Raw genomic sequence first — 26,518 nt, 5'->3', positions numbered from 1 at the left:
CATCTCAATTTCACTGCCTTGTCAAATAAAAGTAGAAAGAAAGAAAGAAAGAAAGAAAGAAAGAAAGAAAGGGAGAAAGAAAGAAAAAATAATAACGATACAAAATCTGGGTGGGAGTACACCTGGTAGAGCACTCCTGTTACCAAGCACAAGGACTTAGGTTCAAACCCTCTGTCCTCACCTGCAGAGGGAAAATTTTCAAACCATGGAGTAGTGATGCAGGTGTCTCTTTTCCTTTCTCTTTTGCTTTATTTATTTTTTTTGGCTTTTCTTTTAAATTTTATTTACTTATTAATGGATAAAGACAGAGAGAAATTGAGAGGAAAGGGAAAGATAGTGAAAGAGACAGAGAGACACCTGCAGCCCTACTTCACCACTCATAAAGCTTCCCCCCCCTGCAGGGGGGGACCAGGGGTTTGAACCTGGGTCTGTGAGCACTGTAATGTGGACATTTAACCAGGTGTGCCACCTCCTGGTCCCTTTTCTCTTTTGCTCTTTCTTCCCCTCTTCCATCTCAATTTCTGTCTCTATCCAAAATAAATGAAAAGTAAATACATAAAATGTTTTTAAAAAATGTGATGGTGATATTCACCTCATGATAATTAAAAGGACACTCTAGATAAAGTACTTACAGTGATGTTTGGTGTGCAGTAATCACGATTAGTGCTATTATTACTCTCCTGATTTTTTTTCTTTATTGGCAGAGTTAATTTATTAGCACAGAGAGAAATGGAGAGAGGAAGGGAAGACAGAGAGGAGGAGAGAAAGAGAGACACCTGCAGATCTGCTTCACCACTTGTGAAGCGACTCCCCTGCAGGTGGGAAGCTGGGGCCTTGAACCAGGATCCTTCTGCCTTGTGCTTTGCGCCACGTGTGCTTAAGCTGCTGTGCTACTGCCCAACTCCCATACTTCCCTGTTTTAACTAGAAGGCACAGAAGGGCGATGGGAGTGATTACCTAAAGTCTCCCAGAGTTGGAATCAACTGGGTGATTCATTCCCTGGGACCTCTGGGTTCCCAGTTCTGTGCCCAACTGACCATCTACTTCTCACAGAGGAAAACCAGGCTTCCTGGGGCATGGAATTTTGGGCTCTCCAGACATGCCTCTGCAGTGATGGAGGGATCAAAGGAAGGAAGGAGGGTATGTCCTTCTTGCCTTTCTCTTGCCGCCTAGGCCTGCCTTCTCCAAAGAAGCAGGACAGAATCCAGTAAGTGACCTTGACTGACTCTGACAGCTACAATAAAGTGTTCATCTATCAGGCAGGTCTCTTGTGAAGCTCCAGTCCACACAGCAGAGCTGAGAGGGCCACTCTGCATAGAGCTAGCCATGGGGGAATAAATGAACAGCCTCTGCCCAGGCTTTTTCTGGAGCCGGAAGTACTAGGTCTGAGCACTCAGAAGACAATGCACTGCTGAAGCTTAGTCCAGAGAAAGGAAAGTCAGGAATGCCTGCCAGGATGCCCAGCAGTTAATATAGCAAATTAAACAAGAAAACAAACAAAAAGCCCAGAATGCTTAACTAATAACCAATATCTCGGCTAACTGATCAGTAATATTTTAATATAAGTCATGGTCCGGGAGGTGGCACGATGGATAAAGCATTGGACTCTTGAGCATGAGGTCCTGAGTTCAATCCCTGGCAGCACATGTACCAGAGTGATGTCTGGTTCTTTCTTTCTCTTTCTCCTATTTTTCTCATTAATAAATAAGTAAATAAAAATATTTTAATATATGTGTACCATGAAAAATTTGGGATACATTTCCAGACCAAAAAGGGAAAAAAATATTATTTTGTAATTAGGGCTGGCAAAATAGCTCACTTTGATAGTGTGTTGCTTTGTCATATGTCTGACCCAGGTTTGAGCCCAGCCCTCACCGCATTGAAGTGACATAGTCGTTTTTAATTTCTCTTTGTCTCTCTGCCACTGTGACTGTCTAAAAAGTGTTATTTTTATCTGAAAAAAAAATTAAACATGTGGGAGACTTTTTCCCCTCTTTTAATTTTTTTCTCTTTTTAATATTTTATTTATTTTGGGGCCACCAGGCTGTGGTGCACCTGGTTGAATGCACATGTTACAATGTGCAAGGACCGGGTTTGAGCCCCTGGTCTCCACTTTCAGGGGGAAAGCTTTGTGAGCAGTGCCGCAAATGTCTCTCTGTCTCTCCTTCTCTGTCTCCCCTTTCTCTTGATTTTGTGACTGTCTCTATTCAATACATAAATAAAGGTAGTAAAAACTATTTTATTTTAATGAGAGACATACAGACAGAAAGAGCAGAGCACTATTGAGCTCTAGTTTATGGTGGTACTGGGGATTGAACCTGGGATCTTTGGGGCCTCAGGCCTGAAAGTCATTTTGCACAACCGTTATGCTGTGCTCCAGCCCTTTTGTCTGAAACTTAATGTTGACTGGGAATCTTGCATTTTAACCTGGCTGCAGGCCCTGACTGAGGATGTGCCTTCTACATTTACAACGTTTCCTATCTTAGTACAAATGTGCCTGGCAGGTACCTTTACCACAGCTCACTCAAGAAACAATGGATGTGGAAAAAGGAAGCAATTTGCACAAGGTCACGTTGTTAGTAGCTGAGATGAGCTTTGTCCTCAGGCATGTCCAGCCACTCCTAATCCTTTCTGATGGGCTAAGAACTGGAGAGTGAAAAACTCACCAATTTGCCCTCCTCCCATCTGCCTTCCTCCTGACTGACCTCCTTCCAGCCCCAGATTCTGCACCTGATTTGATGGTTTTTCTGTGAGTTGCCAGTTTGGGACAGTGTGTCACCAAGGAGACAGTGGCCATCATCCATCCCTCTTTAAGCAGAAAAGCCCCTAGACCTGGAAGCAAGAGACTTGAGGTGACTAGCTGGGGTGGAGAGGGAGAAGGAGGTGTGGTCCTGGGAGACAGGGAAGCAGCCGGTTACCCACTTCTTAGTGTGCAGTGATTTTTAAAGCCTTTCATTGTGGCTTTTAAACTTTCCATCATCTTTTCTTTACAGTGAAATGGGTAGCGAATTTTAAAACAAACAAACAAAACAAACCTGGTGTTTCTTAATAAATTACTGATGTGTACTGTAAGTCATTTGGGAAACTTGTTTGAAATGCAGATTCCTGGGTCCACAGACCCACTGAGTGAGTGTCATGGGGATGAGACCTGGGGGTTGTATTTTTAGCACCCTGTCCGCCTGGTGTCTGGGAAGCACACACTGACAGTGCACACTAAAAGCTTGGGAGTTGTTGCTGAGGGGCTGAAAGGACTTTTGTTGGAGCTGTGGCAATGTTGTATGTCATCATAATTGCTTTATTTATGCCTTGGGGAAGGAAAGACAGAAGACACAAAGAAGTGGTGGGTAGGAGGCTTTTCAGGCTCCTTCCACTGCTAAAATTCTCCATTTTCAGGGGACAGGAATGTTGTCTTTGAAGGACTGAGCAGTTAGTGCAGCCTGGCCTGGGAAGGCCTGGTCTCTCAAAGCCTCTCTACTTGTTTCTGTGCAGTAAGAAAGGTGTGGAACACCAAAACATCTGAGGCTCTGGGCTCACAGGGACTGTTATTACTTGTCCCCTGCCTTCTCCAAAAGACACAAAAAGCACAGGCCAGTGGATTTTTGAAACCGAAGCAAACCGGTTATTTCTTTTGAGTGGTCTGATTTTTTTGGAGACCATACTCTGACCTTACATAAATCTTCAGCTGGGAGACTGGGGAAGAGGAAGAGGAGAATCAGGGGGATAACAGGAAGCAGGAGAAGCCACAGAGCAGCTGCAGACAGGCATGTTCTGCTGGAGGGGAATAGGATGGGACTGGGGGTGACAGAGTGGGCTTTGCTGAGATGAGGGCTGCTGGGGTGCATTCTTGGAGGTGGAAATGCACAGTGAAGGTTAGATTAGTTTTGAACCCCTGGATATGCTTTTGTCTAACTGTACCCCAGACAGCAAGCATCACTGGTAAATAGGTCATACTCATCTCTCCACCCCATCCCTATTTTGTATATTCATTTTAAAAAAACATCTCCCTATTTGATAAGCCAAACAGTGACATCCCCTTACTACTTTAAATTGCCATTAGATTGTAAGAGGTGACTAGGTCTTCTCTTCAAAGGAACATGAATAGAACAATCATTTAGTAAAATAAAATAAAATACGAATTGTTATCTGTAACCATCTGTGGTCAAGTAGTTCTGTATTCTTTAGGTCATATGATTGTTACTTGCAGTGCTTGCTAATCTTCCAGTAGAGACCCTCAGACTCTCTTCCTTTTCTTATTTAGACAACAGGGAGATTGTGAGGTCTGAAGCCAAGCCCAGGGGTGGAGAAGACAGTTTTGAGTCAGGTATAAAAAAAGGGAGAAGGATGGGGAGGGGGGGAGGGTTGTGCCTTGCTGCCTGACTGCCACTATTGGCTGCACGGCCTTTTGCAAAAATAAAATAAAATAAAATAAAATAAAATAAAATAAAATAAAATAAACACCTTGCTTCAACTCCTTATCTTTTGCCTGGGCAAATAATTTGAATTGGACGTCATTTATGACAAGGTGATCCCTGGCTGCATGGACATTTTCTGTGTGTGTACACCTAAAAGAATCAGACGCCTGGCAGAGGTCACCTGAGGTCTCATGTCCTCTTGAAAGTGGCCTTCTGCCTGCCTTTGACAGATCTGTGCATGTCTTGTGTGTCACAGGCTAATTTGATTTCAACTTGACTCCTAATTAGAGTTGCATCACAGGGTGTCACCTTTTTCTGTATCACCGATGTCCAAGGCAGCAGCGTGGTGTGGAGTTCTGATGAGAGAGTCAAATACAAGCATGACCTCGGGCAACCTTGTCCTTTCACGTTTGTTTCTGGGATGCCCCCAGGGTCCTGCTACTCTGCCCCGAGCATTGGAGCTCTCTGAAAATGTCACATTTAGTGTGTCATCTTAGTGATTCACTCAAAGGGGACCTCATGGCTGAGTATCATGGGTCTGGTGACATACCTTTCTGCCCATCTAAGATGTGGTTGAGGGACATGACATGCTTTGTCAGTGTCATCATTTTTTTTTCTTTATTGACGGGGCTAGTGGTTTACAGTTGACAGTGAAATCCAGTAGTTTGTACATGTGTAACCATTCTTGATTTTACACTGAACAATCTAACCCCCACCCCAGGTCCTCCTCTGCTATCATGTTCCAGGACCTGAACATTCCTCCCACTCCAGACTCTTTTAATTTTAAAAAATTTCTTAATTGGGGGATTAATGGTTTATAGTCAACTGTAAAATACAATAGTTTCTACATGTGTAACATTTCCCAGTTTTCCACATAACAATTCAACCCTCTCTAGGTCCTTCTCTGCCATCATGTTCCAGGAACTGAACCCTCTCCCCACCCCAGAGTCTTTTATTTTGGTGCAATACACCAACTCCAGTCCAAGTTCTGTTTTGTGTTTTCCCTTCTGATCTTGTTTTTCATCTTCTGCCTGTGAGTGAGATTATCCCATATTCATCCTTCTCTTTTTGGCTTATCTCACTTAATAAAATACCTTCAAGTTCCATCGAAGATGAGGTGAAAAAAGTGAATTCACCATTTTTAATAGCTGAGTAGTATTTCCTTACGTATATAGACTACAACTTGCTCAGCCATTCATCTGTTGTTCGATACCTGGGTTGCTTCCCAGTTTTGGCTATTTCAAATTGAGCTGCTATGAACATAGATGTCGGGCTAGTGATATGAGAGAGATGACCCAGGAACTGAGCTCATAGCTGCGATGCCGTTCAAGTCTTTATTCATCTGAGTGCCCCAGAGTCTGGTGGTAGCACAGCGGGTTAAGCCACGTGGCGCAAAGCACAAGGGCCGGAGTGTCTTTCTTGGTCAGTGTGCAAACTCTTCGAGGCCAGAAACCGGAAGAGGCAAATCGGAAATGGAAGTGGCTTGACAATACCATACATGGTTAGGAAAAGGGCGTAGAAAGGTAAAAAGGGGGCTGGGAAAAGTATGAACTTCCTTAGCAACTGTTGAGAGGGGTTTAACTGGTAGGATTAATAATACCCTGCAGTCTTGAGGGTAGGAAAAGAATATATCAAATGAGCAGAATGGGTGGGGGAAAAGGGAGGAGACAGTAAGTCATTTCTTAGACCAGCATTGCCACAAGGACGTGGATGGGACACATAGTTACAAGAGCCAAGTGTCTTGAACTGGCGGATGGATGATTTCATCTAGAGAACACACTCTGGTCCTGGGGATCTCCTGCCTCAGGCCTGATGGTGTCAGCTCTCCTTTCTCCCCACTCCCCACTCTCACCTTAGTGGGTGCTTTGCCTTCTTGATGGTGTTTATTAGTTGTCTAGCCTCCATCCCTGTGAGTTTTTGGGACTTGATGAGGAACCTCTTGTGTGATGTCATTGGCCTCTGTGACTTCTGTTTGACATTGTCTGTTCATAAACCTGACCTGTTTTGAGGACATAGTGTGTCTTGTTACTTCTCAAATCCCCAGCAGCTGGTACAATATACTAGTTTGGCAACTTCCTGACTGCTTCTATTGCACTTAGAATAAACTACAGATACAAGAGCTCCCCAGAACCTTCCACCAGCACCACTTTTCCTACCCTGGTCTTCTACACAACTTCCTACCCCCCACCCCACATCAGTCTTCCTCCTTTGCAGGAACAAGCCAAGTACCAGTATCCAACCTAGTCTCAGAACTTCTGTCTTCAAGTAGGACGTTTTCCTCTTTATGTAACCACGTCTCTTGCATAAGGTAGTCCTTGACTACCTTGCCTAAGCAGTCCCACCTGCTATTCATTCACCTTTATCATATCTCTTTGCTTGCATTTATGTCATAGTGCTCACTGAGGTTCATATCATCTTGTCCACATTCTTGTATAGTCATAGGCTCACATCTCTGTCCCCAGAGCCTGCAATCTCACCTTAAATAGAAAGGGCTCCATGGGGCCATGGGAATAAGCAGACGGACATGCGCTTCTGAGGTTTTTGTCACAACAAGGGGCATGAAGAGAGGGTGTGGTGCCAGGTTAAGATTACTGGTACCGCAGTGGGTTACACACACATGGTGCAAATCTCAAGGACCAGCGTAAGGACCCTGGTTTGTGCCCCCTAGCTCCCCACCTGCAGGGGGATCGCTTTGAAAGTGGTGAAAAAGGTCTGCAGGTGTCTATCTTTCTCTCCTCCTCTCTGTCTTCCTGTTCTCTATTGATTTCTCTCTGTCCTATCCAGCAACAACAGCTATAACAACAATAACAACCACAACAAAAGCAACAATGAGGGCAACAAAATGGGAAAAATGGCCTCCAGGAGTAGTGGATTTGTAGTGCTGGCATTGAGCCCCAGCGATAACCCTAGAGGAAAAAAGAAAGAAAGAAAGGATCACTAGTCTTGACTTTTGCCCTTATGTCCCACTCCTGACTTTGTTCAGCAAAAAACATCCAGACCACCTTTCTGCAAAGGCAGAGACCAGACTAGTGATTCTTTGGGTTCCTTTTCTAGATATGTGTGACTTTGGTCAAATCCTGTAGCCTTGCTGTGCCTCAGAGTCTCTGCTATGAAGGAGGGAGGGAGCCAGCTGTTCCTGCCTATCTGCTAGAACAGTGTTGGCAGGGCTTAAGAGTGCTGGAGCCAGTGCTGACCTGCCAGGAGTCTCCCTGCAAGGTTCATATAAGTGGCTGGCACAGGGATTCAGGACTCCAAGGCCACAGGTCTGTTTACCCCAGTGAATTTTGCAACTGACTTCATTCTGAGGGTTTCTTCAAAGGGTACAAGGCGACTCAGCTCCTGAACAGTCAAGTCCCAGGAAACGCTGGGATGAGATTTGGGATCTGAGGGGTAGGGTGGGGCTAGATAGCATAATGGTTCGGCAAAGAGAGATTCTCATGTCTGAGGCTCCAAAGTCACAAAGAAAGAGATATGGGTCTGTAGGGAACACAGTATCTCTGTCGCTCACACCTTCCTTCCCCCTTACATAACTAAAACACACACACACACACACACAGAGTCTTTCACTCTCATCTCTACTTCTCTCACTGATTTATGCTCTTCTCCTTCTACTGATGGACTTTCTTTAGTTTCTCATCTGTGTGGCAAAAGTTTGGCTGCTCTGTTCCAGAGCCTAGAGGAGGCCAGGGGAGACTGCTCTCTTGGACTCCCATTTCCTCATTTGGGAACTGACCCCTTTTGGACTAGTCAGCTAAAGGGGATATAGGGTTGGCACTGTATGTCAGGGTTGTTGTCAGGCTATCATGGGTGTGGGGTGTTTTAGGGAGTGGAGGCTGCCAGACCTCAGTGACTATGGTCATGCTTCCAAACATGTGACAAATCCCTTGGAGAATAGTTTCTGGGTGTCCCTGTCTCCTTGGCCAAATGCAGGTGGTAACATCTACCCTTTGAGTTGAAATGAGGTATGAAGAAGCTCAAAGTACAATTCTATTCACCACCACACACAGAAACTATCCTTCTTTGCTTCTTTGTTTATTTAAATGAAATAAAGATAAAGATAGATAGATAGATAGATAGATAGATAGATAGATAGATAGATAGATTGAATGAACACCAGAGCACTGCTCAGCTGTGGTTTATGGTGGTTCCAGGGATTGAACCTGGGACTTCAGAGCCTCAAGGCATGAAAGTCTCTTGCATAATCATTACAATGTCTTCCCAGCCACCTTCTTCTTTGTTTAAAATCCAAATCATGGAAATGGAGACAAGCAGACCAAATCTGCACTCTGGCATATAGTTCCCACAGGGTAAGTAATTGCCTATCAGATCCAAGGTGACCGCTATCCCTGTAGACGGGCTCTGTGCATTCTCACAGCACATCTTCCCAGCGCCTCTCAGCCTCCTCTGCTGCTGCCCACTAAGAAGACTTTGGTAGGGGGTCGGGCGGTAGCACAGCAAGTTAAGTGCTCCCCACCTGCAGCGGAATTGCTTTACAGGCGGCGGTGAAGCAGGTCTGCAGGTGTCTGTCTTTCTCTCCCTCACTCTGTCTTCCCCTCCTCCATTTCTCTCTGTCCTATCCAACAACAACGACATCAATAACAACAACAATAATAACTACAACAATAAAACAACAAGGGCAACAAAAGGGAAAATAAATAATAAAAAGCAATTAAAAAGCAGAAAAAAGAAGAAGCCTTTGGTGTCCCATCTCCTCCACCCTCAGCAAGTCACGGTATATATTCCAAGGGCAGGAGTCATGACCTGGAGTGTGATCTGTGCCACTGGAGGTTACAACGTGATTTCTCAGTGGTAAACCCGAAGCAAAGAGCCCGTTGCATCCACAGACCTCAAAAAGTCACGTCCCCTTTCTCAAGTGAGGATCTCAGATGCGACCAGGGCAGTGGATGGAAGTATTCAGAAAAGACAGGAAAGGAGAGCACTGGAAGCACACGCTCAGTTAATTAATTAATTTTTTCCCTTTTTGTTTTTTTAATTGTTCTTCTAGTTTATTATTGTTGTTGTTATTGAGGGCATCATTGTTAGATAGGACAGAGAGAAATGGAGAGAGGAAGGGAAGACAGAGAGGGGGAGAGAAAGACAGACCCACTTCACTGCCAGTGAAATGACTCCCCTGCAGGTGGGGAGCTGCGGGTTCGAACTGGGATCCTTAGGCCAGTCCCTGTGCTTTGTGCCACAGGCACTTAACCTGCTGTGCTACCGCCCGACTCCTGGTAGCACACGCTCTTGACCAACGGTTCAGAGCACCATATGCTAGAATGCTCCCAACACATGGTGACTGGGCTTCTTCTGTGGGTCTCCGGTTTGAGGTCACTGGGCCAGATGATGGAGAACCCTTCTAGTTCTGATTTTGGCTGAATCCCTGTCCGCCATTGCCCATCTCCTGCAGGTCCCAGGTGGAGAGGATCTGAAAGCCCCTCACCCCAGCTCCCAAAGGTCTGCTAGGTGGGTTCCCACCAACTCTGTGAGCACACTTTCAAATCAAGGGTGGGTGGGGGTGGGTGAGAGTGAGAGGGCTATGTCCTTCTCCTTTATTTATTCATGTGAATAAGGGATTCCTCTCCAATTAGAAAGAGTCCATTGCTTTCCTCCAAGGTATCAATGAGCTAATGTCGACATCAAAAATGAAAGTTACACAAAGCTCTGCTGGGGAAAGTGTGGAACCCAGAACTAAAAGAAGGAAAACTCTGTCACATACTACAACATGGAGGAACCTCAAACGGAACTTCTGCAAAGTGAAATAAGCCAGTCACAAAGGACAAATACTGTTGATTAACTCAGGAGGTACCAAGAGCAATCAAGTTCACAGAGAAAGAACTTTGAAAGGTGGGCTTCAGGGTCTGGTGAGAAGGGAATGAGAGTTTGTATTTGATGGGAATAGAGTTTCAGTTTTACAAGTTATAAAAGAGAGTTTTGGAAGTGGATGGTTATGATGGTACAACAGTATCAAATTTGAACTGTATTAGGGGATGGATTTTAATTATGGGAAGAGTAGAAAGACGTGATCTCCCAAAGAATAAACATTTCAGCCCTCAGTGACCCTCTCTGCTCATTTCTTCCCTGAGAGAGGTCAGGCTGGGAAAACTGCATTGCATCTAGTTGATTTCCACACTTGTGTTCACAGCTGAGGCCAGTGTGCTGAGATTTGGGGCTGGGAATTCAAAGGGAGTGTATGGAGAGTAGATGCCAGTCAGAGACCTGGTGCAGGACCCTCTGTGTTATGCTGCTCTGTCTCCAGGAAGGACCTGGTCTGTGGAGCCAGGCACAAATAGACGTCCTTAGTCTTGTGCTGCCAAGGTTGCTCCCTCTGGTTCAAATCAGCTGATTATGTCATCAGATAAAGTGTTGGGGAGGACGGTTGGGAATTTCTCCATATGTGGTAGTCTATACTTAATGAAAGTGATGGTGGAGAACAAAGGTTAGCACTATAAGAAATGAGAGAAGCTCACCCCTCTCCCAGCACCCACTCCTAGGAAGAGGAACCCTTCCCTGCAGTGTTGTCCTCTGGTGCCCCATCTTGCAGGCTTCCTTTTCTGGTACCAAGAGATGTGGCAACCATATTGGACAACTCCAGGTGCTTACAGTCAATTAAGAATCTGAGCCCAGAAGGAGCTCTAAGTAAGGAGTCAGGTCCCTGGATGCTACCCAGACTCCAAATGACTAACTTCTCTGGTCCTCTCATTTGTAAATAGAGTGGTTGAACACATGTTACAATTCACAAGGACCCAGGTTTGAGCCCCTGGTCCCCACTTGCAGGGGGAAAGCTTTGAGAGTGGGGAAGCAGTGTTGCAGGTGCCTCTCTGTCTCTTTATCTGTCTCCCTCTCTGCTCTCAACTTCTGGCTGTCTCTATCCAATTAGTAAAGATAATAAAAAAAATCTACAGAGCTATAATGCAACTTTAAATATGCATGTATGCATTCTTTAATCTTTCCCCTCTGTGTTTATAATTTTTAGTGAGTACACAGCTTTTGCATAGTAACTGGAAGTAGGAAAATAAAACAGAACAAAATTATTTTTCAACAAGAGCACAGTGGCCTGCCCTTGATCTGGTTTAGGTAGTTCCTGAGAGGCCTGATCAGGAGAAAAGCACCAAAGAGATTGTCTGGCTGCAGGCCTGTTTGTTGGCAAGGAGGGGAAGATTAATCTCAATTGACCATCTGCTATGTCACCATCTATTTCAGGGGAATGGAAACTCTTCACTCTCCTCAGCTCAGGTGTCAGCAGCTGGGGAGAAATCATCAGTCAACAGAGGGGATCCCAGACTGGGAGAAGGCAACAGGCATGGTGCTGAGTCCCTGTGACAAGGAAGGTGGCCTGTCTCTTCTGAGGAGCAGTGCAAAGTGCCAGTAGTAAAGAGAAGGAGCTTTGAGTTCCATTAATTTTTTTCCTTAATATATTTATTTATTATTGGGTAGAAGAGAAAGATTGAAAGAGGAAGAGGAGAGAGGAGAATGACAGACATCTGCAGCCCTACTTTACCACTCATGAAACTTTCTCCCTGCAGGTGGGGACCAGGGGTTTGAACCAGGGTCCTTGTGCCCTGTAATATGAGTGCTCAGCCAGGTTTACCACCACCTGGCCCCTCCAGGTGGGTCCCATTCTGCCTGAGCCAGAATGAGCTGGAATTTTTAACTTTATTCCGTGTAAGATGGCTGGAGAGTTTGGAGAAGGACATATAACAGACAAGAGAACAGAATTCAACCTTCCATTAGCTGTGCCTGTCCTCCACTGAGTTGTCTCTCCAAGCCAGAGATTCTTCTTCTAGCGTTTGCCCTTCTTCCGTAGCCAGTCAACAGCGTCAGGTTGAGCCTGATGTAAAGTTTCGAGACCTCCTTTGAATCTGGAGAGGTGACTATGTGGGTCATAGTCTGTCTGGAGCCGCAGGGGCAGTTTGGGTCGTCTCTGGCTCCCCAGCGATGGAACATAGCGGCGCACCGGCCATGGCCTGTTCGATAGCAATTGAGGAGGGCCCAATCATAACGTGCTAGGTCAAAGCCGGGTTGACGCTTGCAGGGGTCTGTGATGAGGTGTTTGTTCTTTACCTCAGCTGACTGCCAACTTTGTTTCCAAGAGTCTGGAACAGAGAAGTTCAGTGTAGGCGTAGGGGACCAGATTGGGTGATGAGACGTCAAGCATTGGACAGGGAGAGTGAAGATATCTGCGTATATTGGCAGGTCTGGTCAAGCGTAGACGTGGGAAATGAACTTAGATGATGCCGCATCCCGACGAATATCTGGCGGGGCGATGTTGCTAAGAACTGGCAGCCATGGAACCGGGGTGGAACGGATGGTTCCAGAAATTATCCTCATGGAGGAATATAATTTGGAATCGACCAAGTGGACATGGGGGCTACGGAACCATACTGGGGCACAGTATTCTGCAGTGGAATAGCATAATGCCAGAGATGATGATCGTAGTGTGGAAGCGCTCGCACCCCATGAGGAGCTGGCCAGTCTTGCAATGATGTGATTCCTCGCGCCCACCTTTGCTGCAGTTTTTATGAGATGTTCGTGAAATGACAGAGTGTGATCGAGAGTAACGCCAAGATAGACTGGCTGGGCTTCATGCCGGATTCTCGTAACGCCAAGCTGCACATTAAGCTCACGCGAGGCCGAGGCATGGTGTAGATGGAAAACAGATGATACCGTTTTTGCAGTGCTAGGGATTAGTCGAGATGAGTGGCTCTGAAACATTTTCTTCTTTGAAAAACTCATGAAGCCACCAAACACATGATCTGGGAGGACAACTGGACAGTGAGCTGATTTGTGGTTGACAGAGGCTGACAGGGCAGGTGTCCAGTTCATTCTTCAACTTTGTTTTCCTCATGCATTTCCTCATGGGTCTCTGGAATGTAAACGACATAAGGCAATATTGCCACTATGAGCAAGGAAGGGACCTGCTGCTAGAACTGATACTTGATATCAGAAGACTGGAGAGGGGCAAGGTGGTGGCGCACCTGCTTAAGGGAACACATTACAGTGCACACGGACCCAGGTTCAAGCCCCTGGTCCCCAACGATAGGCAGAAAACTTCACAAGTGGTGAAGCAGGGATGAGGTGTCTCTCGGTCTTTTTCACCATCTCCCCCCTCACCTCTCATTTTTCTCGCTGTTTTTATTCGATAATAAATAAGTAAATAAATAAATACAAAGATTTAAAAGAGAGAGACAGTGAAAGAAGACTGGGGAAACAGAGTCAGAAAAGAATGAGGCAACTCTGCATTTCTAGAAAACAGCAACCTCTGAAGATTCTCTAGAGCAGGTGTGATAGAAGGGACAGCCCTCCCTCCACCCCCAGCCCTGAGTTTGATCGGTCTGTTTAAAATGAATCCTGTGGACAGATCAACCTGTCAATGCCCATGTTCAGTGGGGAAGCAATTACAGAAGCCAGACCTTCCACCTTTTGCATCCCACAATGACCTTGGGTCCATACTCCCAGAGGGATAAAGACAGGAAAGGTATCAGGGGAGGGGATGGGATACGGAGTTCTGGTGGTAGGAATTGTGTGGAGTTGTACCCCTCTTATCCTATGGTTTTGTCAATGTTTCCTTTTTTATAAATAAAACATTTTTTAAAAAAAGAAAATAACCTGAAATAAAATATAAATGATTATTCAAATAAAAAAATGAAACATGCTAGACAGAGAAACTCCAGCCAGTGCAGGTGATGTGCTGATCTTAGCCTGGGAAGAACATTTTTTTAAAAGTTTGGTGGCTGCTCCGAAATTTAAGATATAGGATGCAAGGTGATTGCTTCAAAAGAAAGCAGGGAGCAGCCTTCTAAGAAGGTGTCATGGAGAGGGCTGGGTGGTGGCAGGGGCGCATCTGCTTGAGCACACATGTATAAGAACTCAAGTTCGAGCCTTCAGTTCCCTGCCTGTAGGGGGGCTACTTCACAAGGGGTGAAGCAGGTCTGCAGGTGTCTATCTTACTCCCTCTCTTTATCTCCCCTCTCCTCTCAATTTCTCTCTATCCCTTTCCCCCCAAAAAGTGTTTAACAAAAAGAGGCAAAAGTCTAAGAAAATAAAAATAAAAAATAAAAATGTGATCTTGTTAAAAAAATTACAAAGATATCATAGAGGTTGAGAGACCATGGGACAGGAGATGTTCAAGTTCTAACCTGTGAACATGATCGTATCTGGGAAAGAAACTAGAATCAAGTTAGGAATTTCAACCAGGAGAAGACCATCCTGGATTTAGGGTGCACGCTGAATCCAATATCCAGTGTCCTAAATAAGAGAAACCCACAAAGGTAAAGGCAGAAACTGGAAAGGGGGTGCACAGAGCCCCTCTCAGAACCGGAGTCAGATGTGGGCACCAATCTAAAACCTTGGAAGATGAGTACGATTAACCACATTTTTTCCCTCAAGTATATGTGGTGACAGATTTTCTTTTCTTTTCTTTCCTTTCCTTTTCTATTAATTCCTACCAGGATTATTGCTGGAGCTCAGTGTGGGCACTACAAATGCACCACTCTTGGTGGCCATTTTAAATTTTTTTTAAATATCTTTAATGAGGGATTAATGGCTGATAGTAAAATACAATAGTTCATATAAGGGTGAACTTTTCCAGTTTTCCACATAACAATCTAACCCCTCACAAATGTCCTCCTCTGCCATCATGTCCCAGGACCTGAGTCCCCCCCCGCCCCAGAGTCTTTTACTTTGGTGCAATACACCAACTCCAGTCCAAGTTCTGCTTAGTGTTTTCCTTTCTGTTCTTGTTTTTCAACTTCTGACTATGAGTGGGATCATCCCATATTCATCCTTCTATTTCTGGCTGATCTCATGTCACATGATTCCTTCACGCTCCATCCAAGTTGGGGTGAAGAAGGTGACTTCACCATTTTTAATAACTGAGTAGTATTCCATTGTATATGTATATACACCACAACTTTCTCAGCCCTTGGTGGCCATTTTTTCCTTTTTCCCCTATTTTACCCACTATAATTAGTATAACCCCCCCACACACACACTTGTGAACTAGATTGGAAAAACTAATAAAGGCAGGCTGTGCACCAGGTTAAGCTCACATGATACTATGCCAAGGACCAGTGCAAGGATCCGGGTTCAAGTTCCTGGCTCCCCACCTGCAGAGGGTTCACTTCACAAGCAGTGAAATAAGTCTGCAGTGAAACAAGTCTGCAGGTGACTATCTTTCTCTCTCCCTCTTTTTCTCTCCTCTGCTTCAATTTCTCTGTGTCCTACTGAATAAAAAATGGGGGAGGGGGAAAGAAAAAAATGGCTGCCTGGAACAGTGGTTTTGCAGTGCAGGCTCTGAGCCCCAGCAATAACCCTGGAGGCAAAACAAAACAAAACAAAACAAAACCAAACCCACATTGTGCCCAGAAACTAGTTCTGAGGCTCAAGGAAGGACTTGTGCAGCCGTGGGTCTCCCTGCTCAGGAGAATGGGTTGACACTGGAAAAGATCACTGGAGTTCTCTGTGCCTCCATTTAATGACCTTCTTCTTCTAGCGGTTGCCATTTAATGACCTGAAAAAGGGGAACAACTCTAGTAAGCTCCTTAGTAGCTTGGCATGGGGTTAAATGAGCTAGTACATTTCAAGCCTTAAGAGTGATGCCATGTGCACTCATGCCCCTTAAGTCTTGGCTTTCCTTCACTCTTCTCAGAGATCTGAAGAGCTGGGACCAGGCAGTGGCGTACCTAGTTAAGCACACACACTATGGTGCACAAGTACCTGGGTTCAAACCCCTGGTCCTCACCTATAGGGGCAAAGCTTCATGAGTGGAGAAGCAGGGCTGCAGGTGTCTCTCCGTCTCTATCACTCTCTATGTTCTCCTCCCCTCTCAATTTTTCGCTGTCTCTACCTAATAATAAATAAAGAAATAAAATTAAAAAATTAAAGAGAGAAATGGAGGGAGGAAAAAGAAAGGGATAGAGAGAAAAGAAAATGGAGGGTGAGAGAGAGAGAGAGAGCAAAAGAGAAAAAGAAACATAACCATGACCTCAAGGAACTTAAGTCTAACAGTCAGGGTATCTGTGCATGTACATGAATAAGCCCATTTTCCATTTTCATTTATGTTTTATTTTTATAGAGATAAACATGGAAAAGGAAGCAGAGAGAGACAGACACCTACAGTACTGCTTCACCTCTCATGAAACTTCCTCACTACAGTTGGAGAGCAGGGCCTTGAACTCGGCATCCTTGCACATGGCAGCATGTACACTTTTCCAGGACTGCCACTGCCTGGCCCCCCACATAAGGCTATTTGAAGAGACCATCGGTCCAGGGAAAGCAGAGAAGAATTGGAGGTGGGTGGTACAGGTCCAGAGGGGAGTGGAAGGCTGGCATGGGCAGGTAGAGAGGAGTGGAGTGGGTCCATATGGCAGCCTGCCTTGATTTGGAAGGTCTCTCTCTCTCTCTCTCTCTCTCACTGTCTCTCTCTCTTCCACCCTAGAAACTAGCATAAAGCATCATGCATCATCCTTTTTGTTTCATGAATGAGTTAAAGAAATTTAATAAATAGCTATCTCTCTAGTACCTAAGAGGAGTGAGTCTACCTTAGAAGGTAATTTAACTCAGTCTTTCTCAACCCTGGGTATTTTGTCTCCTTCTTCTCCCAGAAACAGGTGGCACTGTCTAGAAACATTTTGGATCATCACACAGGGGATGGGGAGAGGGAGATTGGTACTACTGTCATCTCCTGGGTAGAGGTTAGGGGTTCTCCAAACATTTTTTTTTCTTCTCCTTCTTTATCCCAGAGAACTGTTCAGCTCTGGCTTATGGTGGAGCAGGGGACTGAACCTGGGGCTTGGGAGCCTCAGGCATGAGAGTCTCTTTGCATAACCATTATGCTATCTACCCTTACCCCAAACATCAGAACAGTAAGTTGTTATGTGAGTTGTTATTGTTATATGACAATAATGTCAAGGTCAAGAAACTCTGGTGTAAAGCAAGGTTTGCAGGGGAGAATGGGGGCTCCAAAGTCAGGTCAGCCCAGCATCTGAGTTGTGTTGTCAGACTGTTTGTCTCCACTGTGTCTTTAAAGTACCCTAGCAATGATGTCTTGCCACCCCCCAGTCCCTCCCACCTCTGCTGAGGCCTGTCTTCCTGGCTGACTTTCTTTGTCCGCCTCTTCTTATTTCTCTGCCTTTTGTGAATGACAAAAAACCCATTATGCCAGTGTATCTTATCTAGTGAGCTCCATCGAGCATGGTTCCAGAGCCTCCCAGCCCTGGTGGTCTTGTGGATGGCAGTTTTCAAACAACCCAATTTCCTGTAATCACAGGGGGAAAAAAAAAGTGAGATGACATTTTCTAAATGCATCGCTTTGTAAAAATGCCAAGTCTAATCTCAAGGCACAGAGAAGGTAGTGGGAATCATAGCCAGCAAAGGTGGGACTTAAATGGCAGACACTGTGGGTCTGGGTATTTTGCTGTGTTTGTTTCTCAGCTAATATAGCTCATTGAAAGGCAGGATTTTTATAGAAAGTTATTCTAGATGAGTAATGAACTGGTACGAGTTTGAAAACTGCAAATATTATCTTGGATTAAGAAACCACCTTGGCTTCCTGTGATCATTGGTGTACATCCCGCTTGTGTTAATAATTAATCTTTGGCTGGTGTTGAGGTGAGAGTGTTGAAGAGGCAGGTCAAACTGAAAAAAGTCTCTGCAAGCAAAGCCCAGTAAAACTGCCCTCAGACCTCTCCTGCTCTGTTCAGACACATCGAAGAGACACAAGAATAAACAAATGCGTGTCTGTTTAAATAAAAAGAAATAGTCAAAAACAAAACAGAGTGATCAGGTGTATACTGTAGAAACCTGCTGGACCTCTGCTCTGGGCTAATTTCTTGGGTTTATTAAGGTAGCTATTGATTCAGGGAGGTCTGGTTGCTAGGCAACAGTTCCCAAGATGCTGGAGAGCCTCAGAGGGTAGGGTACAGACTCCTTACTAATGATGCCAGGTTAGCAAGCAAAGAAGAAGTTGAACCATTCTCCCGCCATCTACAAGTTTCTGATCAAACTTCGAAGCTTAGCTGCAGAACTCCTTTGCAATTAGTAGGTGTGTTGTTTGCCAGACAGAAACCAACTACTGAGTGGGGTGTGAAGATAGTTGCCTTGATTTTCAGATCATGTTGGAGACAGTTGAGGATCAGTGTTTTTTTTTTGTTTGTTTGTTTTGTTTTTGTTTTTAAAACCAGAAAAACACCAACAAGAAGAGCCATTGAGGACTTCACTAAGAACTGAGAAGAAGTCAGAGGTAAGCAGAGGTTGCAGTCAGTTTATAATGCCAAAGTGTTATCTTCATGTATCCGCAGTAGTGTCACTAAAGAATTGTATAAACTTTCTTTCTGTGCTTTGACTTTCTACATCCATAGAATGAATATCAGAGTAGGCCTGGCAGTGGCCCACTCAACTGAGTGTACGTGTTCACCATGCTCAAGGATCCTGGTTTGTGCCCTGTTCCCATTCCCCAGATGCGTGGGGGATTAACTCATGAGTGGTGAAGTAGGTCTGAGGGTCTGTCTCCCTCTCTATCTCCTCCCCTCTCAATTATCCTCTGTCATATCAAATAAAATGGGGGAAAATTGCTGCCAGAAACAATGGATTCTGAGTGCCAGCCCAGTGTCCCAGTAATAATCCTGGTGGCCATTAAAAAAAAAAAAAGTATAAGAATAGTATCCAACAATTGAAAGGTAATATACATGGAACACTTAGAATGGAGTTTGTACACAATAAATATATCAATGAAAGCTTTCATTCTTCTCTTTCAAATTAGAAACAGAAGATCTGAATTCTTTTTTAAAAAAATATTTAATTTAATTTATTATTGGATAGAGACAGAGAGAAATTGAGAGAGGAGGGGGAGATAGAGAGGGAGAGAGACAGAGAGACACCTGCAGCCCTGCTTCACCCTACAGGTGAAGAATCTTTCCCCATACAGGTGGGGACCATGGGCTTGAACCCGGGCCCTTGTGCACTATAATGTGTGTGCTTAACCAGAAGATCTGAATTCTTTATGCACACTAGTATTGGCATTTTCTTTTCTTTTCTTTTCTTTTCTTTTCTTTTCTTTTCTTTTCTTTTCTTTTCTTTTCTTTCTTTTCTTTTCTTTTCCTTTCTTTTCTTTTCTTTTCTTTTCCTTTTTAATCAATAAAAGGGGACCTTTTATTAAAGATAAAAATAAATGGAAATTTCAAGACTTTCTTTCTGACTCTCCTTACCCAGTTCTGCTTTTTTTTTTTTTCCTTTACTGGGGGGATTAGTGGTTTACTGTTGATGGTAAAAGGGGTCATGTGTAGCATTTCTCAGTTTTCCCCATAACAGTCTAACCCCTCACATAGATCCTTCTCTGCCATCATGTTCCAGGACCTGAACACTACCTCTGCACCCCCCCGCCTCCCCCCCACACACACTAGAGTCCTTTACCTTGATGCAACACACCAACTTCAGTCCAAGTTCTGCTTTGTGTCTTTCCCTTCTGCTCTTATTTTTCAGTTTCTGTCTATGAGTGGGGTCATCCTATATTCTTCCTTCTCTTTCTGGATAATCTCACTTAACATGATTCCTTCAAGCTCCATCTAAGATAAGGTGAAGAAAGTGAATTCATCATTTTTAGTAGCTGAGTAGTATTCCATTGTGTATATAGACCACAACTTGCTCAGCCATTCATTGTTCGATACCTGGGTTGCTTCCAGGTTTTGGCTATTAAAAATTGTGCTGCTATAAACATAGGTATACACAGATCTTCTTGGATGGGTGTATTGGGTTCCTCAGAATATGTCCCCAGGAGAGGAATTTCAGGGTCACAGGGCAGGTCCACTTCTAGCCTGCTAAGAGTTCTCCAGACTGCTTTCCACAGGGCTTGGACAAATTTACTGACCCAGTAGCAGAATACCAGCTTTTTAAATTGCATACACACACACACACACACACACACACAACACACACACACACACACACACACACACACACACACACACACATATCATAACTTCTTTAGTCAATCATCTGTTGATAGGCATTTAAACAGTGTCTATTCTTTGGCTACTGTGAATAATGCAGCTATGAACATAGGGGTGTCTATTTGAGTTAGTATTTTATGCCCTTTGGATATGTACTTTGAAGTGGTATTTCTGGATCATTTTTGTCATTTATCATTTTCTATTTTATTTATTTATTTTTAATGAGAAACCAGAACACTGCTCAGTTCTGGTTTATAGTGGCCCTGGGGTTTGAACCTGGGACCTCAGAACCTCAGGCATGAGAATCTTTAGCATAACTATTAGACTGTTTCCCCAGACCTCAGTTTTTATTTTCCACATTTTTTTGAGTTCTGCTATGTACTAGACCTTGGGATACAGTAATAAATAGTAAAAACTTTTAACCTAAAGCAGCTTGATTATTATTTTTTTAATTCCTAATAAGTTTTTGATTTTTTTATTTTGTCTTATTTGGTAGGATAAAGAAAAAGAAATCAGAAAGGGAGGAGACACTTGCAAAGCTCCCCTGCAACCCCCCCCCACCCCCGTTGCAGAGTTCCACTGTGCCACCTCCCATTTCTGTTATTTAAGCTACCTGGTCTGTGGTATTTTGTTAGGGGAGCCATAGAAGATGCCTTCAACTCTTCACTGGACATGAAGAAAAAAATACAGATTTGAAGGGGGCTGAGATAGCTCATCTGGGAAGGTGCCAGCTTCACCATGTGCGTGACCCAGCTTCAAACCCAGTCTCCACACCACAGTGCTGTGATGTCTTTTTCTTTCTCGCTCTGACTCTCTTTTTTCTTTTATCTCTTTTAAGATTTATTTACTTATGAGAGAGAAAGAAAGGGAGAGAGAGAGAAACAGTACACTACTCCAGCTCACCCAATAGCATGGGTCAAACTTGAGACTTCTTAGGTATGAATCTAGTGTCCACAAAGCTCCAGTGATGACAAAAACAAATAATCAAACAAGATGTGTAAGCATGTAAAGTTCTAAAACCTATCATAAGCATAAGATGCATATCCTGACAGACACACAATATGAGCTATGTATAAAACTAAGTTCTGGGGAGTTGGGCGGTAGCGCAGCTGGTTAAGGCGCAGGTGGCGCAAAGCGCAAGGACCAGCATAAGGATGCCGGTTCGAGCCCCCAGATCCCCACCTGCAGGGGAGTCACTTTACAGGCGGTCAAGCAGGCCTGCAGATGTCTATTTTTCTCTCCCCCTCTCTTTCTTCCCCTCGTCTCTCCATTTCTCTCTGTCCTATCCAGCAACAATGACAACAATAATAACTACAACAACAACAACAAAAAACCAAGGGCAACAAAAAAGGAAAATAAATAAATATTTTAAAAAAATAAATAAGTTCTGCCCACAATTTATCAAACATCACATAGAAGAAAATTCCTGACATTATCACCAAACTCAGCAGCAACCACAATGAAAATGACCCCGTCCAAAAATGAGGAGAGAATATATGAACAAAATATTCACCAAAGAAGAAATCCAAAAGACCAACAAACATATGAAAAAAATGCTCCAAGTCTTTGATTGTCAGAATAATTCAAATAAAGACAACAATGAGATACCACATCACTCCTATGAGAATACCATACATCAGAAAAGATAGCAACAATAAATGCTGGAGAAGTTGTGGGGACAAACCTGCACTGCTGGTGGGAATGTCCATTGGTCCAACCTCTGTGAAGAGCAGTCTGGAGAACTCTCAGAAGGCTAGAAATGGACCTACTCTAGGACCCTGCAATTCTTCTCCTGGGGATAGACCCTAAGGAACCCAACACACCCATCCAAAAAGATTTGTATATACCTGTGTTCATAGCAGCATAATTTGTAATAACCAAAATCTGGAAGCAATTCAAGTGTCCAGCAACAGATGAGTGGCTGAGTAAGTTGTGGTCTCTATACAGAATGGAATACTACTCAGCTATTAAAAATAGTGATTTTTTTACCTTCTTTACCCCATCTTGGATGGAACTTGAAGGAATCATGTTAAATGAGATCAGTCAGAAACAGAAGGATGAATATGGGATGATCTCACTCATAGGCAAAAATTGAAAAACAAGATCAGAAGGGAAAACACTGAGCAGAAATTGGACAGGAGTTGGTGTATTGCACCAAAGTAAAGGACTCTGTGGTGGTGGGGGGTGGGTTCAGGTCCTAGGACATGATGGCAGAGGAGGACCTGATGGGTGTTGTATTGTTACGTGGAAAACTGAGAAATGTTATGCATGCACAAACTATTGGATTTTACTGTCAACTATAAACCATGAATCCCCCCATAAAGAAATTAAAAAAAAAAAAAGAAAGAAAGACGGGGAAACACAAAGCAGAACTTGGACTGGAGTTGGCATATTGCACCAAAGGAGAAGACTCTGGGGTGGGGGGTTCAGGTCCTGGAACATGATGGTGGAGGAGGACCCAGTGGGGGGTTGAATAGTTATGCGGAAAACTGAGAAATGTTACATATGTACCAACTACTGTATTTTTACTGTTGACTATGAACTATTAATCCCCTCCAATAAAGGGGGAAAAAAAAGCTGGTTTTGTGTCCTTATGGGATCAGAGGTGATTATGCTTGGTGACATAAACAGGTGAAAGGCAATTATTAGATGGTTTCACTCTTCTGTGGAACTTAGAGAACTGAAACATGAGTTTGCAAAGAAAAACAAAAAACAGAAACACAAAATCCAGAAGTAAACAGTCTCTACAACTTTGTCAGAGGGCGGGGGAGATAGCATAATTCTTATGTTAAAGAGACTCTCATGCCTGAGGCTCAGGCTCGGAGATGCCAGGTTCAATCCCTGGCACCACTATAAACCAGAGCTAAGCACAGAACTTTGGTGGTGGATGTGGTATGGAACCCTGTAATCTTACAATCTTGTAAAGACAAATTTAACCTTCCTTCCTCCCTTCCTCCCTTCCTTCCTTCCTTCCTTTCTTCCTTCCTTCCTTCTTTCCTTCTTCTTCTTTTGTTTTTCTTCTTCTCTTTCTCCTCCTCCTTCTCCTCCTCCTCCTTCTCCCCCTCCTTCTCCTCCTCCTCCTTCTCCCCCTCCTTCTTCTCCCTTTCCTCCTCCTCTCCCTCTTCCTCCCTTTCCTCCTTCTTCCCCTCTTTCCCCTCTTCCTCCTTCTCCCCCTTTTCCTCCCCTTGCTTCTCCTCCTCCTTCTTCTTTTTAGTGGTGTGAGGGATTGAACCTGGGACTTTGGAGCCTCAAGCATGAAAGTCTCTTTGTATAAACATTATGCGATCTACCCCCAATCCAAAATTTAAACAATACCTTGAAAATTTGTTGAATACGCGAATACAAATGCATGTCAGTCTTCTCCCATTAGAATTTGTGCATTCTTGGGAGTCAGGTGGCAGCGCAGCAGGTTAAGGTGCAGGGGGCGCGAAGCGCAAGGACGGCATAAGGATCCGGGTTCGAGGCCCCCCTCCCCGCTCCCCACCTGCAGGGGAGTCACTTGATAGGCAGTGAAGCAGGTCTGCAGGTGTCTCTCTTTCTCTCCCCCTTTCTGTCTTCCCCTCCTCTCTCCATTTCTCTCTGTCCAACAATGACGACATCAATAACAACAACTACTACAACAATAAAACAAGGGCAACAAGAGGGAGTAAATAAAAATTAAAAAATTTACAAAAAAAATTTTGTGCATTCTGGGGGTAGGGACCTGATTGACCTGCTTATCTCCAGCTTGTGGTGGCAGGCTCAGTGATTGCATATTAAGTGAATACAGTGAGTCTAGAGAATCTCTCTTGGGGCTCAGTTCCTCAGGCATCAGACAAGTCTTCCTTGCCAGTGGTGAAGCAGGTCTGCGGGTGTCTCTCTTTCTTTTTCTCTCTCCTCCTGCTCTCTCAGTTTCTGGCTGTCTCTGTCCATTAAATAGAGGTAATAATAAAATACACACACAAACACACATAATTTTGGGCTGGGGAAATAGCAAAATGATAATGCAAAAAGCCCTTCATGCTTAAGATACCAAAGGCTCCAGGTTCAATCCCCAGAACCACCCAACATAAGACAGTACTTGGTAGTGCTGTGGTTAAAAAATAAAATAAAGGGGGCTGGGTGGTGGCACACCTGGTTGGGCACACATGTTACAATGTGCAAGGACCCATGTTCAAGCCCCGCGGTTTCTAACTGCAGTGGGGGAAAGCTTCACAAGTGGTGAAACAGTGCTGCAGGTGTCTGTCTGTCTCCCTCCCTCTCTGTCTTCCCCTTTCTCTCAATTTCTGGCTGTCTCTATCCAATAAATAAATAAAGATAATAAATTAAAAAATAAAATAAAATAAAGCAAAACTAAAGAGTCACCTTAAAAGCAAGTCCCAGAAGACCAACATGTTCTAATTCTTCTAATGGTGCTCACTCTGATGCTTTTAAAGAGTCTGGATTCTAGTCAAGTTTTTGCCTTTTCATGTGTGGTGGGGGTGGGGGGATAGAGGAGGCTGCTCTGGTTTCTTACTGTATCAGCATCACCATCACCTTGTCAACTTTGAGACCGTTCTGTACTGCAGCTCCAACCTCTATCTCTCTGACTCTCATTCTCTCTACCTTTTTCCCAGGTCTGCAGGAAATCCAGTGCTCTCTGCCCATGGAGAATAGAAGGATATTCCTGCATGAGCTGTCAGAGGCCAGCTTCAGCGAATGCAAGTTCAGCCTGTCCCTCACGGACCTCTTCATCATCATCTTTTCGGGCATTGCCGTGTCCATCGCAGCAATAATCTCCAGCTTCTTTCTGGCTACTGTGGTGCAGTGTTTCCAGAGGTGCACTCCTAACAAGGACACTGAGGAGGAAGATGAGGATGAAGACGACTGAGCCGCCTCCTCTCTGTTCCTCATCTTCTGGAAACTAAGCCTGTGGTTCCCCTCTGAGGAGAAAGGGCAAGGCTGCAGAGGGAAAAGAAGTGACCACCATCCATGCCCAGAGTCCCACTTGTTCTGTGCCTGGCATCCTGGGCTCCTGGTAGGATTCCCATCTCTGAGTTTAGATTGGGCAGAGCACAGAAACCCAGGAAGGATTCCTGGACGGAGGCCTGCCTATCTCCTGGCTTGAGCTGTGTGTTTGGGGAGAAGGGGACTGAGTCAGGCTTTGTAGCCACTGCCTGAAAACCAATGAGGGAGAATGAGAGACCTGCAGCTCTCCACTACAGAGATGATTTTGTGATGACCATTTCTTGGGCCTGGACTGGGAGACCATGCAGTGTCTCTGACCCCCTAGAAAGTAGTCTCTCAGGTAATGGAGATGTGATTCCAGGTCCCACTGTAGGGGGCAGGACTTCTGTTACTGCCTTCAGAAATCTTGGGATGTTGCACAGAAGAGAGACCCATGTTTGGCTAAAGTGGCACCTAGGAGACGGCTTAGAACTGGACAGACGGTGCTTGTTTATACTTTGGCGAGCAATTGGGAAAACTTTCATTGGCATAATTCAAACCTTAATCCTTATCCTGATATGTAGCAACCTGCAGAGGAAGGATAGTCATTTTGCCTGCACAGTACTGATCACTTCTTCACAGTCATTATTTCCTGAGAAGACAAGTTGTGTCCCCTTCCTGTGCCCCCACAAGTCCTATCCAAGTTCCCTTCGGTCTAGTGATGCCATCCTCTGACCTGGCTCTTTTCCAGATTTGTCATCTGAACATGTGGTGAACTTTCCCAGAGGCCAGTGTTCTAATAAGCAGGTTGCATTGGACCAACAAAATGTTAAAGAAGAGAAAACAGAGGAGGACTTAACCTCTGAAAAACCTCCATCAGTGGCCTTAGGGTGTGTATGACATTTTTTTGGAGCATCAGTTGTGACAGGGAAGAATTTTGCAGGAAGTGAAATGTGGCAATTTGGTTCAGAGACAGGATGAAATGGTTGTATGGGTGCAGCTGGTTAATGCAAGCTGACATGTTGTGTTAGCAGCATCGGACCTTGCTGGGGACTGAGATTTGCAGGAGAGACTCTACGAAGCTCCTGGGGGGTATTTCTGGGAATCACCTCTCATTGTTTCTCACAATATATTCTTTGTCTCCTTCTTTCATTGTTCCTGTGCATTTTTGCTTCTACAAATAAGGACTGAGAGCTTGCTAAGTACAGTGACCTAGGTACTCTGCATATGCATGGAATAAGAAAGACCAGGGCAGGG

The 26,518-nt window shown here is 44.4% G+C and overlaps 1 protein-coding gene across 2 annotated transcripts in view; it reads left to right on the top strand.

Moving 5' to 3' along the window:
• The window catches only part of LRRC38 (leucine rich repeat containing 38), a 32,520-nt gene extending 6,112 nt beyond the window's left edge, over positions 1–26,408 (top strand). The window contains exons 2-3 of one of the 2 annotated variants that reach the window (XM_060202310.1): positions 18,593–18,651; positions 24,952–26,408. In XM_060202310.1, coding sequence (XP_060058293.1) covers positions 18,593–18,651; positions 24,952–25,110 — 218 coding nt within the window. In that variant the 3' untranslated portion in view covers positions 25,111–26,408. The remainder of the gene's footprint in view (positions 1–18,592; positions 18,652–24,951) is intronic. The other variant, XM_007534220.2, reaches the window with a different exon arrangement.
• Positions 26,409–26,518: the final 110 nt, after the last annotated feature.

The sequence above is a fragment of the Erinaceus europaeus genome, chromosome 11 (genome assembly GCF_950295315.1).
Source record: "Erinaceus europaeus chromosome 11, mEriEur2.1, whole genome shotgun sequence".
NCBI classification, from domain to species: Eukaryota; Metazoa; Chordata; class Mammalia; order Eulipotyphla; family Erinaceidae; genus Erinaceus; species Erinaceus europaeus.
This window is presented reverse-complemented; position numbering and strand designations above follow the sequence as displayed.